The following is an 18,840-nucleotide window of genomic DNA, read 5'->3' on the forward strand; positions in this document are numbered from 1 at the left end:
ATCAACAGTTCTATGAAAGGGATTTCCTTATGGGCATGTGAATATTTTGTTAGCTTTGAACTAGGAAATTCATGACCCACCTGGTTCTGAGATGAAAGTTGTAGACTAAGAAGAATAGGAACTATTAATTTTTTGCCCATTGCAGGCTTTTAACTGTTGTATGAGAACTTTTCTTAAATCCTTGCTCCTAGCAGTGATGACACTTGTGAGTGGGCTTCCACCAACTCCTTTAGGAGGGAACACACTCTCATAAGCATGGACAATCCTTCCTCTGGGCAACACCACCGCAATGACAATGAAAAATGAATAACAAACAAAAAAGTCAGAAACATAAAAAATAAACATTACATTTATTTAAATAAAAATATACACATAGTGTACAATGGACATGGCTTACAGACAGCAATGAAACAAAATGAAAAGTCCTGAAATATAAAAAGCATTGAATTCCTATATATTGTGCTTTGTTTCTCTGGACAAACACATGCTGTGGGCTGAAGTCCTGTTAAGGTTACTAATACACAGCCCTGTGTGCTCCAGAGTGTAAGACAGGAACATCACAAGGGACAAGTACACAAAAGGAAAACAAGTACCAAAGTAATTTGGGATTTTAGAAGTTTTGAAGTCAGACCATTCATAAACAGAATTACTGAAAATTTTAAAGCATTTTGTCCGCATAGAAAGGATAAACAAACACCACTGCCAACAGTTAGAGACCTAAGTAAGAGCAGCGTGGTTCAAATCTCACCACTTTGAACCTGGCATGTCCAGGGCACTCTTTTAGCACAGTCAGACTCCTGCTGTAACTCTTTCCCACTCAGCACACAAATCCTGTGCCTTACGTTTCAGCTCTTTGGAATAGGAAGACACTGGTTCACAAGTGTCTTATAGTTTATCTCTCCTGAAGTATTTGCTCCTATCTGAGCAAACGCAAGTTTTTAACCTTGGATCATGAGTATCATGCTGATAGTCATGGTTGTTTTATTACTTATTCAGCAGATGCTATGAAAGAAAGAGGAAATAAATGTTTGAGTCCTGCAGAGTGCAAGCCAAATGCTTGGCAACCCTGCAGTCAAGGTGCTGCACGACTAAGGGAAAAAACCAATGTTTTAAGGGCTGAAGTCTGAGAAGTTTTTTTTCTCTCTAAAAAAGAATTCGTACGATTTTTTTTTTTTTTTTTGGTAAACATGCAATATACAAGGTAAGTTTGTGTTTTCAAGAGGAGCAAATTACTTTAAAGCATTTCCATTGTAAACATCTGCTTTTAAGCTGCAAGGAAGTGAAAAGCAAGATGTAAATTCATGTCTCATGGCATTGCCTATACAGTACACTTCTTTATAACAAAAAAGAGCATAAATATAGATACCAATGGTTTCAAGTTTACAACATAACCAACTGACACAATATTCGTTTAAGACTGTTAACTGATTACAAACATTAATCCACACAAGAAATTTTGCTGCATAGCTTGCAATACAATTGCTTTCTTTATTACACTGGTTGACATTCAATGCATTTTCTGCCTTTTTTTTTTTTTAACGGACCATAGGATTTCTTGGAACTGTTAAATCTAGAAATAAAAATAGGTTTTTCCTGAAACTTTTAATAAGCATATTATAGAGTAGGCTTCCAAATGAAGTGTTGCACTTGTTTATACCTAAATTACTAGTGAAGATTTAGAATACCATTACAATTTATTCCACTGCAACTAACTGAATTTTTGTCAGGAGAGATTGATTTAGATACATAATTGTTTGTTAATTTCCTCATTTCACTTATGTAATGGCAAAATTCAGACAGTACAAAAATTACATTGCAAAGGACTTCATTAAGGCTACTTCTCAGTTAATATTTTGTTTCAGTTGTCCCTCTAAATTATTTTTTTTATAACACAGACATTGCTAGGATTCCATCAAAATACACAGCTTCACATAGAAAAAAAAATCAGATAACATAATTTAAAATTTTCGTTTCCTAATTGCTTCATAAAGGCCAAAGTATAAACATTAACCAGAATGTATTTAAAATTCCTCAAAAGACTTCAGAAAAAGAGACCTGCCTGCTTAATGTCATTCATAGACATGTTATGTATTATAACAATATGACAATCATTTCTGGGGAAAATATTTAAACATCCCTTATTTTTTAGGCATTTTAGACTAGCTCTCTATTTAGACACTACTCTGTGGTACAAAATCCCCATGTAACTGTGTAATGCATTGTACAAATATTGAAAGCTAGAAGCCCTTATTTCAGGATTCCTCAAGACAGATCCTGATTTGATTTCTACAAATAATATCTTCTGTAAGACAAGATTTGGCTTTAGATGCCAGACATATGTTTGAATTTTCACCTTTTAGCCCTTGAGAACTGCCCTCCCCTAAAGGCAGATTATTTTAGACTTTACAAAACTTTTAAGAAAACAGGTATGGAACAGTTTTTGTGAGGCCACAACCACTATGCTTACCATATCCCTCTGCAAAACTAACAATGTTGTTTGCTTATAAAAATTAAGTTCTTTAGTTTTACTCCTCTGATATCCACAGTGAGCTACGAGATAATGTGCAACACCCCAGGGATGATTTAATTCCTCTGTTAGGCATTCAAACAACCCACAGGGCTGGAAGCAGCTGCTGGAGAGTAAATGTACTCCAAGTAACGCAACCATTGACCTGCAGCAAACACCTCTTTGTATATTCATAAAAGGCAAACCAGAAAACCCATGGATTTTGAATCCATGGTCAGCTGATTAAGGGAAAAAAACCAATGTTTTAAGGACTGAAGTCGGAGAAGTTTCTTTTCTCTCTAAAAAAGCCTTTGCCCACGAGGAACACGGCAGCCCCCAGCAGGCAGTGACCAAACAACAAAACATTTGGGTCTGTTTTGGTATTGAAGCAACGAGGCTTTTCCAGAAGACTTGGAGCACTTCAGCAGGTTTTACAAAGCTCTCCTGACCTACAACAAGATGTTCCAATCCAAAAATTAGTGGGAAAAAATTCCGCTATTATTTAGCACAAAAACCAGCCAACTCTTCTGTAACGGCCCAGGCACAATAAAGTTTCAGTGCAGCCCACTGATGTGATTGGGGTAGCAAATAAGAGATTATTTAATTTGATGAGAACATACTGTGAATGGCTGCTAAAACAAAAAGGACAGTAATCCAATGCCATTTTTTCTGTTTCCTCATCAAATCCATGGCTTCAACGTGAAAAACAACTTCAACCCAAAAATAACATGGTAGTGACAACAGCAATTTAGAGCCCAGGTAGTACTAAAATGCTGAGGCATAATCTTGAAAGACTACTTTCCTGACAAGAAAATCTAGATAATTTCATATTTGTAACTTGACAGAATGCCAATGGGACTTCAGATAAAGAAGTCTAGGTACCTATAGCACCCAGCAGGGAACAGCATCCCCACTGAGATTTTTACAGATAGGTTCAGAATTACTGTACAATGGTTGGCATTCTCTCCTGCACACCTGGGGGTTATTTCAGAGATCCACGAGGAATTTATCACTCTCTCTAAACTGCACATGCAGGGCTTTTTAAGGTAATAATAAACATGTATATAGTGAGGGCCAGTGCAGCAGCCTGACAGAAAAAAAAATACTACTTCTCTACAAAGGATTATGCTCTATAAATCCACAAAAAAGTTCCATACAGATCAGCTACATTATATTCATAGATCCAAACATTAATTTATGCACATATCCAGCCACTCAATGAGTATTGCCTACTTCTACTGGTACATGACAAGAAGAAATCAAGGCATTATGACCTCATCTGTCTGAGCTTATCTGTGATGCATTGCCAACTTTTCTGACATCTACTGAAGTAATACAATAAGAACAAGGAAGCAGTTAATGATAGCACATTATAATAGAAAAAAAAACAAACACCCTAATGCACCAAAACACTACTTACATTACCTACTTTTCTTTGGGGAAAAAAGTTCCAATTAGTTAATATATTGTACAGGTTAATTTCTGGCTCTGCTGAAGTCATTGAATATTAGAATAAGGATGTTCTCCTGATGTTTTCCTACAAACTCCAAAGCCTGATCTTGCAAATATACAAGATGGATGTAATTTCAGCCAAATGACAGATCAGTTCCCTGGGATCACTCAAATAGAATTTGCAGCATTGGGCTCTTAAATTCTTTTATAGTTACAGATTTATACCCAGTAACGGGTATTAATGGATTAAAAAGAACAAATTATAACTCATAGTGCATAGAGATTTCTTTGACTCCCACAGGAGTAAACAAACATTTACTTCTTTATCCATGGCAATTACAATTTCCTACAGATGCTCTAATTCCCAGAGTAGTTTCATTAGGATAAATTTCTCATACTTCTGCTCTAGACATGAAAAGAATGCATTACATAAAGGTCAGTAACCAGTGAATACCTGGGAGTTTTAAATTGTATTTCTCTCTGGGAGGCAGAAGGTGGTAATAAATAGATACAATTAGAAAACACAAACGTTCTTTGCAAGACAAATTTCAGGACTAACACAAGCTGGCAGAGCATTAACATTCATTTTTAAAGCTGATAGTTCTTCATCCTAGAGTGTCTACCTGCAGCATTACAAGTTTGATATAAATCAGCTGCAGTGGCTAACTAGTCCTAGTACAGCAGTTTACTCATAACACTTATTTTAGGCTTTGTAATAACATACATGTTTTCATAGCCTAAAGATCCATTAACTCCTGTATATACAACTTATTTTCCCTACCACTGGAGAAAATTTCCTTTAAAGGTTTACACTAAATAGGAGGTCAAATTCAGGTCACCTTACTTGTGGAATTAATCTCCCTGATTTCAGAGTGATTTATGTGAAAGTGAAATAAGTGGTATTTGGCTGGGGTACAGAAAACCAAGAGTGATACATCCAAATGAACTGCAGGGAATCAGAATGGAATTACTGAAATTGCAGTCTGCAATTACCAAAAACATATTATGAAGTTACCATGCTTATGTAAAGAAGCTAATTGCAATTACCAAAATTATATTTAGCCCAGGTATTAACATTAGCATCTTTCATAAACATTTACGTGAAGGGTTTAATCACTAGTGATAGAGACCTCAGTGCCCTGCCACTTCCAGAAAACACCTTTTCCAGCAGTAAGAGACCCCTTAAATGAAATATCGGGTTTGGTTTGGAATCAGAATGCCACCTTCCAGATTACTAATCTTTATTCCTACAGCAAATGCCATTTCCCTTTTAAACCTTCAATCCAATGACCCCAAAAACTAATTCCAGCTGGCTTATGAGTCATACTAAGCTTCAGCTTCATGAAGATAAGTTGAATATGTTTCATTTTTCAGAATATCCAGTCCTTTGCTTTTTCACGGTAAAATGACTAACCAGATTCATTTTAATGTAAAATGATAAAACCTGATAAAAATAACACCTCCACTGGTTATACATTCCCAATTCATACGTCATAAACAGCGGTTGTTGTATTCACTAATTACTGATTACACTTTTGTTAAACTTAGGTGTCAGCTTTTCCATATGTCCCCTCTGGAGGTCTGTAGTACTTTGGGAAAGCCATCAGCTGTATCATGTTGAATGCATACTTTCTGCATTTGACATTCTTCAGAACATTCTCTATGCGGCATCCTTCTCTAGTGAAAGGGGGAAAAAGTACAACTTCATGAAACACAGAATAAATAAATATGCTTTATTTGTTCATTGCAGAGTTTCAGCAACAGTTGAAGTAAAAATAACAAAGATTCAACTCTACATTTTTGTTTTCCACGAGTGATGATACATCTTACAAAATTAAATCCAAGGCCAGGCCCAGTACAGTTATTGCCCTCAGAAATAGGTGATAAGATTTTCCATCCCCCCTAACATATCTGCCCTTGAGGTTTAAAGTTCAGTAAAAAAAAATTAAATACTTTAATGATACATTTTGCTCTAATTCCAGAAATATATTTGCCTTTTAAACCTTTTAATACTTTTTTTTTCCCCAATTTGTTTGCTATATATGTGCGAGTATACTTTGCCCTAAAATGCGCATTCTAGGAATAAGGCATTTTATTAAGTCTGGCCCTAGTGAAGGAAAGTTTCATCTCTGCTTCATTTCCTGTATGTTCAGCTTTGCAATGGAAAAAAAGAGAGAATGGCTTTTCAAACAGCCCAATCCACCTCTCTGCTTTATAAAGGAAGGATGTTCGTTCACATACAGTACAAAAGTCACAAGTGCCAAAGTCAAGACATAAACAAGACTTTGTTAAAAAGAATATAAAAGTGTCTTGAAAGCAAAAGCAACTAAAGCAACAGTTACAAACAGGTTAATTTCATTACAAAACAGAACTTATTCTATTCCATTTAGTCACTCTACAGAAAAGAGTTAGTTGTAGCAAAGTAATAATCATTCATTAAACGAAAACAATCCCATCAGCTAGTAACAATGAAAAAAACACAACAAAAGAGAAGTCTCACAAACCACTGCCCTGCCATATATGTCTAGGGGTTAGTTTGTGTTGTGCAAATTCATTTTTAATTTTTTTTTTGTCAGACTAATTACTCTGGAAAGAGGGGTTCAAGCATTCAGGATTCCACAACTTCTATACAGTGACAGCATTGTAAGTGGGCTTTCTTTGCGCTAATTACAGTGGGAAAGCTTTACCATGAACAGAAAGAGCAAATCAATTCACTCAATGCATAGTATACTTCTCAGAGTTCAGAAAAAAAGAATGAAAACACAGTACATTTCAGACATTGGTATCTTAAAGATGAATCCTTGGGGTCTGAGACTGTAGAAATATTACAACATAATTCCTTTTTTTTTTTTTTTTCTAGAGTTAGTTTGTTGCTGTTTGTAGAAAAGAAAGGAACACAAGTGAAGTTTATTGATATTTGGCTAATAGCAAAGCAAGACTTAAAATAAGCCACACAACCAGCAAGTGTGAGCTGACAAGCAGCAAGGCGACAGGATAGAAGTGTCGAGAAGTTGGCTTGTTATCAGTTAGACAGCCTGTTTCGGGATCATCCGATTCAGTCAGTGCTCCCTGGGTTTGTCTGCTGTTAAACAGGGGAAGTTAGGAACAGACAGAACAGCAGTTAAGCAGCAAAGAAAGCCAACACACAGGTATTTTGACAAAGTGAAAGTACATAGCCATTTTGAGGAAATAGATTTATCTAAGTATTTCCAACATAACGCTTGTGTTCTACAGCTGACATGGGAAGCATGATGACTGGGTGGCTACTAAGATATTAATCCTGCTAGGTGCCTTGGAGTAGTATTCACAAGTGAACATTAAGTAACTTCCACAATGAACTACACTATGACTAAAATAAACACACACACTGAACAGAAATGAAATATGGAAGTTTAAAAAAAAAAATAAAGGAGCAAATAAAAAAAGATCATGAGTATGTCACAATGCAACACTGAAAAAATAGTGTCTCCATGGTGTTCACAGGCTTTTCAGTCCTGCATTAGTATCTATTATGAAGTTTATTGGAGAAACAAAAAGGCAACACACTAACACCTATTCTAAAATAGTATTAAGTGATGGTTAATTGACTTCAAAAATTCATCAGTGCTGGTAACTGAGTTTCACAGTCAATAGCAGTTCTTTTTGTTTAAAGGTTTACACTTACATTCCTGTAAGTAAATCACCTTGTATCTTCTTCTGGCAACACAGGCAGGAACTAATCTGCTTACATGAAAGTTGCACTGAATCAGTCTAAATTGTGTGTTCACTGTCCTACCAGAGCAACAGGAATACTTCCCTTGCCAGCCTTTCCTGCTGTACTGTTGGAAGTTTCTCTATAAGTAGAATTACTCTACTTCAACCACACTTCTTCAATCCCTCTGAGGATTACTTGCATAAACTCAGGAGTCCTGTTTATAGACTTCCTTTGGGCAGTAAGGACTGGCAAGATTTTTGTTTTTCTATTTACTATGAAAATCCTGTGATGAAAAGATAACTTGCCATTTTTTTTCTGTGGACTTGAGAATATCCAAATATATCAGATGAAAACACAGGTGTGTTTGGAAATTTGGAAAACACAGTGCCTTTTCAGAAGCACATGTCCCAGGTATGCTTGTTTTTTTCAAGAAAGAAAATGCTGGCAGACAGAAAGAGGCTGTGGGACAGTAAAGATAATGTCACACAGCCCCAGGTAAGATTAAAAGGATACTCTGAAGACAGCAGCAGCCACATCACCTGACAGAAAGCCTGGCTTTCTGACTTGTGTGTTAAAGGGCAATGCTGCATTTCTTAAGCTTGGATAGCTAGAGGAGTGCAAGAGCTGCATTTACAGGTAGAATCCTAGGCAAGGGGTTGATCAAAACCATTCCTTGCCCAACTTCTCTTTTGAACAAGCCTTCCATAATAAGATCTTAGTCTTATTCTTTGCTTTGAACCTTCAATGTGTACGTTACACTACTAAAGAGGTCAACACACACTATTTCAAAGAGCAAAATAAAAACTAAAGAAATAAAATCCCTACTATTTTCACCTAGGTCAAAGCAATTGCTGGTGGCAATGTGTCTGCTGCTTTTAGTCTACAGATTTCAAGTGTCCACGGATAGAATTTAGGCAGAATTCGAACTGTAATTCAAAGACATCCTCTCAGAAACTATCAAGGAATGAAGCTAATTGCACGATTTACTGGCTTTGTCAACACTGAAATCAGTAGTTCTGTATTTCTCTATCAGACTGCCTCAGTTAATGCCTCTGTCCTGGGGTCCACCCACGGAACTTCCTTCCCCTTCTGCTCACAGTGACATTATCATCTGTGATCAGCTGTGAGGACTAATTGTATTGCTTTCAGTTAATGTTGTCCTTCACCATGTATTTCTAGATACTTTTTAAGAACCTGCTGCTTGCTGGTTTTCCTTTATTTTTTTTTTCCTTAATCCATACAGCATCCCCCTCACTCCCTTCCTACTCTTCAAGGTGAGCCTGCAGGTTTTCCTCCCATTATGCCCACAATTCAGAGCTCTAGCTCAACCCTCATAGTCCCATCTCTTCCCTCCCAGTCACAGAGTCCAGGTGATTTTTGTTTGCCCTGTGTCTCTTCCATCACAGACATCATATGTAGCTCCTACTGTGGCTGAGTGGATGCAGAGACCAAACTTTTTTCCTCTGGAGAGATCCATCTGGGCAGCAGAAAAGTTGAGCATTCAGTAAGTTTGCACAGCCACTGCAATAATCAACTTGATGGGGTACATCACTGTGGAGAGCCTTGGCTTTGCACACCACTGGTTTATTCCAAGCAGCCTGAGTGGCACTCTTGCAGGCTGTCCCTACAGGGATGAACCCTCCTGCATCTGTGGTGTGCCTTGTTCTGTTGGACTCCACATCTCAACAGCGTGACTGCCTTTTATCGACATTGCTACAAGTCCCATTAGCATCAGTGAGATTTATGCAGGTGTAATGATGAAAATACAGATAAAAGCCATTTGTTCTATTACTCTTTTTTTTCAATAGAAAAGCCTGCAGTACATTTGTTCTTTGATATGCTGAAAAGAATGATCAGTGTCTTTTAACATAAAAAGTTCTATCTTCCCCCCAGGAAAACGACCGTGAACAGCTGATGCACAGGGACTTCTGTTCCACAAATTAGTCACATCATTCTATGCATGATTCAATAGATAGCCTCAAAATAGAGCAAGAGGATTCAACTCCATTATTAGCTAACTAAGAACAGGCTGAGCAGAATAGCTAAATATGCTTTTAATTTAAGAGGAATATTTGATCAGGGTCAGATGCCTTGCTAGGCTCTGCCATTATTTTTCAATGGGCTGCAGTGACAGTGCCTTCCAAGATACCTGAAAGTGTCCTCTACAGTGACTATTAAACAGAGCAAGGCCCTACACCCACCTGTCAGCATCCCTGACATTGCTTCCCCTGGCTCATCCAGCCCTGGAGAAGTTTTACTGCAAACAGCAGGAATCCTGCTAGTGTCCTGCCAGCTGCACTTATTTGGCTTCCGGCTGACAGCAAAACCAGAACAGAGTGCTACATGCTAAGTGGTGAAGATACAGCCCCAGCTTCAGATGTTACCTCCATCACAAACTGTACTTTAACACAAAAGGGAAGGAAAAAGACTTCCAAAATAACCAACAAGTTTCTATTTCACAAATAATTTTAACAGGAGTAGTGAAAGCTTCTAAGTTCGTAACATCTGGAATCATGAACACCCCACTAACCTATCATACAATTTTTATTCATTTACTCTCAAATTGTTCATTTGAGACTTACAGCACAGCACAAATACATTGTAACAGCCAAGAGTGCTGTAAGTTAATGACAATATAACCATTTCATCCTGCCTTCTGTCTCATTTGATGTTTTATCATCTTAAACTCCTATTGGGATAATGCTGCATGCTTATCAAACGAGACAAAGGCAAAACAGCAGGTATTTTCTGTTGTTTTCAAATTCAGATGATAAATTGTTTGAACCTCAAAGCAGTGAAGAAGAGATGATGAAAATGGTGTGAGGAAAAGGCCTCTCAGGTCCTTTTATAATCAAGCACACACATGAGGGCATATTTTGGCTTTTGATTATTAGTCACACTGATGTCCCTGTGCAAGGATTTTGGAGAAGATGATTTTCACACTTTGGGATATATGCCTCTCTTTTTAGAACTTTTCCAGCTCCAGTTAACTGGAAATGCTGAACTGTTCTACAGGAGTTCTTAAGGTAGAATAAATAGGCAGCCTTCTATCAACAGCGATCCAATTTGCTAGTGGTGACTACAGTTTGAATTCATGTCCTACTGCACTTTTTTGTGCAGTAAAGGAAATTTCCCTTTTTTGCAGACAAATTCAAGCAAGTAGTTTCTAGTTCTGCTGTGTTTTTCTTGGCAAACTCCACTGCTGGCACAGAAAAATAGCAAAAGTAAGATGCATCTCTAGAATCCCATCTGACAATAGGAGAGACATTTCTTCAAATAGAAAGGATTGCTAACAGTTCTCAGTCTTACACAATTCTGATAACTCAGCTATTCTTTTTATTTCAAGACAGTCAAATTCAGAAGCAGCTTTCAAAAAGCAGATTCTCTAAAGAAGTTTTTGGAATGAAAGCATCCTAATTTCTACGTTATTCATGTTACTGGAATTGACTGAAACACTTCAGAGAATAATTACCTATATCAATGTACAGCACTACAGTTCAAGAAGGCAGACTTAACTTTTTCAAAGTGAAAATGTGGGATCCTTGTGAACATCTCCTAGCCTTTATGAAGCTGCTGCACTATAACATCTAGAAGAATAAAATATGATTCAGAAGGAAATAAACAGTTCTCAGACTAGTCCTGAAGGATTTTGGTATCAGAGCAGAACTCAGATAAAACATAAAAAGGAATATTGGGAAACAAAATTTTATGTTGAAAGATAAAGTTGATACAATAAACCTCCAACTGTTAAAAAAAAAAAAAAGTGATTCTGCCTTATTTCAAAATGGAAGATATAGGAAAGGAACCAGCAGAGACATCATCTGTTTCAATAATCTTTACAATTTTTTTTTTCTGATGCACATTGCTATCAATAAATTAGAATTTTTCCCTCAAATCTACACGGCACTAAATAAAGTCAAAGATTCTAGAAATCAATTTTTGCTGCTTATGTGATCCTATAATCTCAGTTCAAAACAACCAGCATTGCTGAAACTGATGAGCAGTCTCAGATCTAAGAATGCCGAGGAATTCAGTCAGTGATTTAGACACGGCTGCTATTGAAACAAACACCAAAAAATCCAGACTGTGTATCAACTTGGTTTATCAAATTGTCACACTAAACCCTCTCTTCCTATTTTATCTTTTGTGCTGCAAGTTTTTCCCTACTCTGTTTGCTTGTGCTGACAATCATCTATTTCCCTTCTTCTTTCTTCTCTCCTTGTTTGGTTATAACACATGACTTTCCTAATACCTTATTTAGGAAATAAAAAGGAAAGCATATAATGGAACACAAGGCTTGACCACTGAGTTGGACCAAGCAGCAGATTCATGGTGCAGTCATGATGATAAGACACCTAGATATTGAAAAACAGCTATTGTGAAATAACTGGGGGGTTTGAGCTCAAAACTATTAAGGGGTTTCAGTTTGTCCAGAGCTAAAAATTCAATTCTGAGGACGTGGTCAGAGACAGCAAGCTACTGGAGGCTTAGCTGTGGACAGGGCACAGACATTAAACACTACTATTGACAGGCCATAACAGTTCAGTACAGAGCAACAGATTATTAAAGAAACCCTCTTGCAGCAGTATTTAATAATAGGCAAGGACACACGGTCTCACAGCCATGCAACCTTATCCAGGAAAACCCTGTTGTCTTATGTGATCACATGGACAGCTTAGCTGATAAAATTTCCTGGGGCAAGTGAAAGAGGCACACACCGTGCACTCCAGGCAACGAAACAGCACAACTCACTCCAGCTTTGGGCTGTGGAAACATCTCCCAAACTGTTGGGTCATCACAGAGCAACATCCCTACTATTTGTCTATGTTTACTTTTAACATAGCAATAACTCCAAAGAATAGATGAAAAAAGGGCAGTTTCAAGCTTTAGATCTAATAAATATAAAACATATGCTACTGTATTATGTACATCTCTACCAGGATTAATCCTAGCACTTTAGAAGTCTCTGCTGATTGCAGAATGATTAATATTTTCCTTTGTGACTGTATGACAGAATGCCTGCAAGAATGTTTTTCTCTCAATATTTAGAGTATCTGTGTGGTAAAAAATAATACTGGAAAATTGTTATAGTGAAAATATAAGAAACATAAAGAAAATATTCCAGTTAGAATCATAGTTTTTGTCACTGGTGCGCTTATGACACCTGCATTAGCAGATTAAATCCACCCTCAGCAGCTTAACAACTAAACCAAATTGATTTTCTGTGCCTGTGTCCCTTAATCTGCCAAAATGGACAGCCAGATATCGCCACATGGGAACAGTACCTTGGTCATGCCAACTCTCAAACTGCCCTGGAATCACTTGAGAGTACACTACATCTGCCAGAACTGTACCAGGAAACATTTAATAACTTCACTGTATAAAATGACTGAGATCATGTTCTAGAATCTAGCCCACAGTGCTTTTCAATTTACAAGTGTGGGCAGAGGCTTCAAGTCCTGCAGTGTCATTGTGGTGACTGTGTGAGAGATTAGCTTCAGAGTTGAAAAGTGATGGGTTTGCAGAAGAGATTCCTCTTTACCTGTCAAGACAGCTGAGAAGTTTTTGAAGCATGATTTTCACCTCTATTATACTCCAAGGAAAGGATTTGCTGTTTCATTCTACTATTTACCAATAGTGCTCTGCAGCATTACACATCTATTCTACAAAGATTTCTCTTTCTATCAAAAAATACAGTTCTAATAATCTTCCTAGACACTCTTCTATAAAGTATTAGGATTACAGACATATGGGAATTTCTCAGGACAAAACTGCTAAATCTTTCCTGACAAACTTCTCTGGCAAGGTCTGAAATTCAGTCCAATGTACAACCAAAACTGAAACAAATGTGGTCTATATCTTTGTGCAGGAAAACAACCAAGCAAAACCCCACAGATTTTACTTTCAGTTAAGCTCTGAATACCTACAACATTTCCCTTACATAAGGTTATGGCTCTGGCATAATTGGTTAGTGAATCACACTGGTTTCCAGACTGTTTCTTTCACAGCAAGAAAGCTTTACTCAAGATGTTTTTATACATTTATCTCGCATAGCACAGTGAAATATAAATCCATGATAAATTCTCTCATATGTCTAATCAGGTTTAAATACTTTCTGTTGACCATGAAAATAAATCTTTGTGAGTCATCCCTTTTCTTTTGGCAAAGATTTTTTTAGTCTTTCCCCCCAGGCTGAGGACAAGTAGCAAAGCTGATTTAAGAAGCAGAAAGGGCTTCCTATACTAGTTAAAAGGCATGTGTAAAAGATGATGCTTAAAATCTGTCATTCATTTCTAGGTGTTCAAATCTATGGGTAGGATGACAAAATTAAGGTCAAAGTGTAAAAAGAAGATAATTTAATCTATCTTGGATCTCTAATTTGGGAATTTTAAGGCAGGAGGGTGCTGAAGAGCAGGAATTCTAAATTTTAATGTTGTGACTTGATGTGGTTTTGCCTGCAACTTCAGCTGGAGATATACAAAAGGAGAAATGTGACTGCTTCTCATTAATGACACCAACTCACAATCTCTTCATGGGATTAACCAAAGTGTGAATCAGAAACCACAGCCAACTGCTATTCCCTTTCAGCTGAATAATGCCAGTTCATTAAAAACTTTCACCTAACACATTTGGAGATCTGACCTGTCCTCATCCCAGCTGTTCTTGGAGCAGCACATATGGTATGTGGGTGTATTTATACAAGGGGAATTTGTGCACATACAGATTCTTCAAATACAAATATAAATTTAAAAAAATAAAAAAAATTTTAAAAAATTGTACCTCAGTCTGAATTTAGCTGCTACCAGAAAGAAAAAAGAAAAAACAACCTATCCAAAAATGCGTAGTCTGGGATGCAGACTGTAGCAACCTGGAAATTGTATCCCAACAGTACTACCAATAAACCACCTTTTCTTCTCTTTAGCAGGTAGATTTTAAGAGAACTTCATAAAATGCAAGGAAAATTCTACTTGAATCTGAAACTACTTTATCCATGTACTTCCTTCAAGGCACATGAGAAGGCTGGATAAAATTCTCATTTAAATGCCTTGAATGCATTTGGGTTTTTTCTGTTGATAGATACAATGTGGAGACTTAGAGGATTAAACCTTTCTATGAGAAATTAGGAGTGAATCTAATTCTTTCATCTTACTTGCTTTGTTTGAGTATCTTTTAAGAAGATGGTCAAAGTTTTGGAGCTTGTTCTTTAGAAGGAAGCAATTTTCTTTCCCAAGTACCAAGGAGGAGAATCAAAACTGAAATCTTTTAAACAATATACTCAATACAAGCTTTTTCTCCCTGGTTGCTAAGTTGCATTCATAAGGAAATTTTTATTTGACTGCTACTGCAGATTTGTTAAGAAGTTCATCATATCTCACAAAGACAATATTAGCACAGACTCACTTTTTAGGCAAAAATAGCACTGCACTGACAGGGAGAAGAAAGAGATGAAAACTCTCACTGTTTTGCCCCCAGTATCAAGAAAAAAAGACTTTTGGAAGTTAAGAGATCACTAAAGACTAAAAATTCAACAAGCCATATATTTACCTTCTGCATTCCTAAATCTTTGCTGGCAGAAAGTAGTAAATAATTTATAACACAGGTGCAAATCTCTTCCTCTATAATAATGCTACATTTTTCTTACTGCTACAAAGAGCTGAAGGACGTGATTTTGCTCAGTGCAGTCACAGTAATTGTCAGTTTGCCAAAGATCAAAGGTGCAGCTCTCAGGATAAGCTCTGTGAACTACACTCAGGACTCCCTGAGTAGAAGAGGAGTTCACTACACTGTCAGCATCACTTAACCATGAGCTAAGTCTCTTACAGATGAGGAAAAAATGGCAATTTACTTCCTGACCTGGACTGAACTATCAGATACATATTAATTTTTTATAAAGTCAGTCTTTCCTGTGTTGCAGACTGTGTTCACTCAAACACACAATCGCTAGTGAGGAAACATTTTCACCAGAGTTTTCATTACAATACCTTGGGACCACCTATGGAATTTGCCAATTCCTGAAAATTTGGAGTCTCTGGATTTGAGATATTTTAAGTATGAATGTTCCCAAGCACATGTTCAGCAAGCCACATATGCAACTGCCAAGCAGAACAGCAATGGGGCTTTCCATTTTTGGTGGTAATTGCAATCACAAGTAAGTGGAATGGATGGGATGGATGCTCTTTTAAAATAGTTATAATTAGGAAAAGAGGATGCTTTACTATGAAAAATCCAAAATGTATAAAAAAACTAGGAAACATTCAAGATTTTGTGGGAAATATTCATCCATTATTTTTTTCTTCTGAAGAAGCAACAAGCCAGTAGCAATGCTGGAGTATTTCCTTCCTTCCCCAGGATGGGACAGAGAAGATAGCAAGTGGAGATAAATCTCTCACTGGGATGGTGGAGAGTTATTTTTGCCTACAGTGCATTTTTCGACTTCATTATGTGCACTGATTATTTTGCACACTGGCAGGAAAACAGTTTAAGAAATATCTCAGTGTATCACCATATCCTGGTGCTCCCACTTTAGACAAAGAGTGCTCCAATTTTCCAGAAAAACCCTGTATTTTGAAATCACTTCAAAATATTAGATAACACTGACTGAGGCTGTGCTGGAGACAATACCTGTGCCTCCCATTTTGCACTCTCTTAATAAAAAATATAGTTCTCAACATAGGTCTGAGACACATTAAATCATGGTATTCCTCATGTTTCTGGCCATGTTTTCTTTAATCACTAGGAAAATCAGTAACATTTATTCACATGCTTTGGGTGTTTAGATTGAAAAAATATGAGTAGGAGGCCAGGTGGTCATGCAGAAAAATCTACAGTGCAGTCAAAAAGCCCATAGGTTGTTAATAAGAAACATTTCATCCTCTCAAAATGCCCATAATGTCAGACCTGAAGGAATTCTGCTCCTTTTTAATTTCTAACAAATGCTAATGTCCTTCAATTATATTGCAACTCATTCCAGGTTAACCTCATTGGGAATGATACCGCCTTTCCAACTGAGTGAGGGGTGCCAGCACTTGCAGTCCTCTCTAGCACTTGCTCCTGGCCAGTGGACTATGAAAAAGTGCAGCCAAAGTCCAAAAAAGTCTGATTAGGCTGATGCTGTCCCTGTTTTTTTGATAATCCTGAGCTTCTGTGGCTGTTGGACAGCAATTACAGGCCTCTGGTAGCTAAATAATTTTGCTTTTTTAAAAAGATCTCAACTATTCTTATAGCTTTATTCTCAATTACCCTTTACCAAAAACTTATTATCAGTTCACATCATCTTGTCAGAGCCTGGTATACACATGAAAAGGAGTCTGCTTGTCTCTTTTTATTAATATTCAATTCTGTGTTTGTTAAATATAGTATTAATGCACTGCTACCGAGAGCTTAAATAAAATCTATAAAACACAAAAGCTGCAATTAAACAGCAAAAGCAATTTTAAAAAATTATGTCTGCTGAGCTACAGGCACCTCTTGTTATTTCATTAATGTACACAGGGGACAGGGTTGGCTTGTGCACTGTTTATGTACCACGTGGTTCATAATATCCTTCCTACTCTCTTAGAATGTGAGAGTTGGTTAAAGCAAGCACCCTCAACTCCCTAAACTACTTTTCTTTGGTTTTTCTCCTTGCATGAATTGCTAATGATGGCAGATACGAGATTCAAACAAAGCTAAAGACATGTGAGTGCAGGCCAGCAGCTGTCAGACAAGCATGCCCGTCAATGCAGACAGAGTATTTTGGTGCATGAAATAATAAATGACATTTTCCTAGGTATGGCACACAGTAATGAAACACATGCAGGACACTGTAAAATGCAATAATCCCCCCCAAGATGGAATTGCTCACAGATAACGGAAATTTCAGTGGAAAAATAATGGGTTTACATTTGACCAATGATGTTCTCTTGAGTACAGAATAATTTCACGACTGAAGAAGCAACAAACAACCTGAGGGCAAGGAAAGAGTTCTCAACCAAACACTTGCTTCTATATAGAGGACATACTTTATTTAGAAAGCTTTCCCTCCCTGCCATTCATTTAAATGATTAGCTGCATATTTTTACTAAGGAACACTGTTCATAAGTTCTTTTTCAAAAATAAACACATCGAATTACAATGGTAGAAAAATTAGAGCAACATTTAATTAAAAAGTATTCTTCAGTATAGAAGTATAACTTCTACACATCTATCTACTCAAAATGGCTAAATATTTGCAGAATTCATCATGTTGCCAAAATTACGTAAGCTAAAGCAACTTTGCCCAGATTTATCCAATAGAGTTTTCCTATGAAAATAAACAACAATTTAGGATAAGGGAACTGTAACTACATTGCTTAATGGGTACTGCTCTCTATGTAAACAAAGAAGTAACCAAAGTGGATTTTTACCCTTATTTCAAAGCATGCAGTAGTTCTTTTATCCTATGAATTGAGCAAACAAGCAAAGGAAGCAGCCAATACATTGTAGCAGCTAAAGTTTAAGCAGCAACTTAACAGCACACATTTAGCTTCTGACATATTTCTTCTTTTTAATAACTTCTGGCTTCCTTGACTTTATGATAATAAATAAATTAGTGTCTAGTGACAAGCATATGTTTAAAAGCACAGCAGGTACTGATGACAGCAAAACTTTCCTTGTGCTAAGTTTTGTCCTCCTACCTTTATTTTACCTTCAACTGCTTACCATGATAACTACAGAATACACTTCTGAGATCTGATACAACTCCTTCAAAGGGCAACATTCCCTCACCATGAGTGGTGAGTCTTTAGGTGTCAAATTTAACAGCCCAGGCTTCCCCTACATCTACAGAACATCCTCAGGATGATTCAGGGCCCCTAAATCAGGCTACCAACCATCCCTCTTGAGAGAGTATTGGGAACTTCAGTCCTTAACTAGGCATTCATACAATAGGTATCTAAAGTTTAATGATAGAAACAGCTTGATTATTAGCGTTGTACTGAATTCAATGATCTTTGGAAATAACTTCTCCAATGCCAATTGCCTAGTGTTTATTTTCCCCCTCATCTTCACAGAGCTTCATAATCTCCAGCCCATACTTGCACTGCCACTGCATCACCTAAAAAATGAACCTCACAAGCCTCAGATTTCCTCTCCAGCACCATAAACAAAGTCAAACATCATGGGTAACAACTTAAACTTTCAAGCTCACTTGATGATAGAGTATTTTTGA

At 37.0% G+C, this 18,840-nt stretch overlaps 1 protein-coding gene across 9 annotated transcripts in view; it reads right to left on the reverse strand.

Annotated features, from left to right (window-relative positions):
• Nucleotides 1-322: 322 nt before the first annotated feature.
• INPP4B (inositol polyphosphate-4-phosphatase type II B) overlaps nucleotides 323-18,840 on the reverse strand; it is a 294,594-nt gene continuing 276,076 nt past the window's right edge. For 8 of the 9 annotated variants that reach the window (XM_066317992.1, XM_066317991.1, XM_066317986.1 and 5 more), the window contains one exon: nucleotides 5,642-7,040. In XM_066317992.1, the coding sequence (XP_066174089.1) occupies nucleotides 6,866-7,040 (175 nt within the window). In that variant the 3' untranslated portion in view covers nucleotides 5,642-6,865. The other variant, XM_066317988.1, reaches the window with a different exon arrangement.

Source organism: Sylvia atricapilla, chromosome 4 (genome assembly GCF_009819655.1).
Source record: "Sylvia atricapilla isolate bSylAtr1 chromosome 4, bSylAtr1.pri, whole genome shotgun sequence".
Lineage (NCBI taxonomy): Eukaryota > Metazoa > Chordata > Aves > Passeriformes > Sylviidae > Sylvia > Sylvia atricapilla.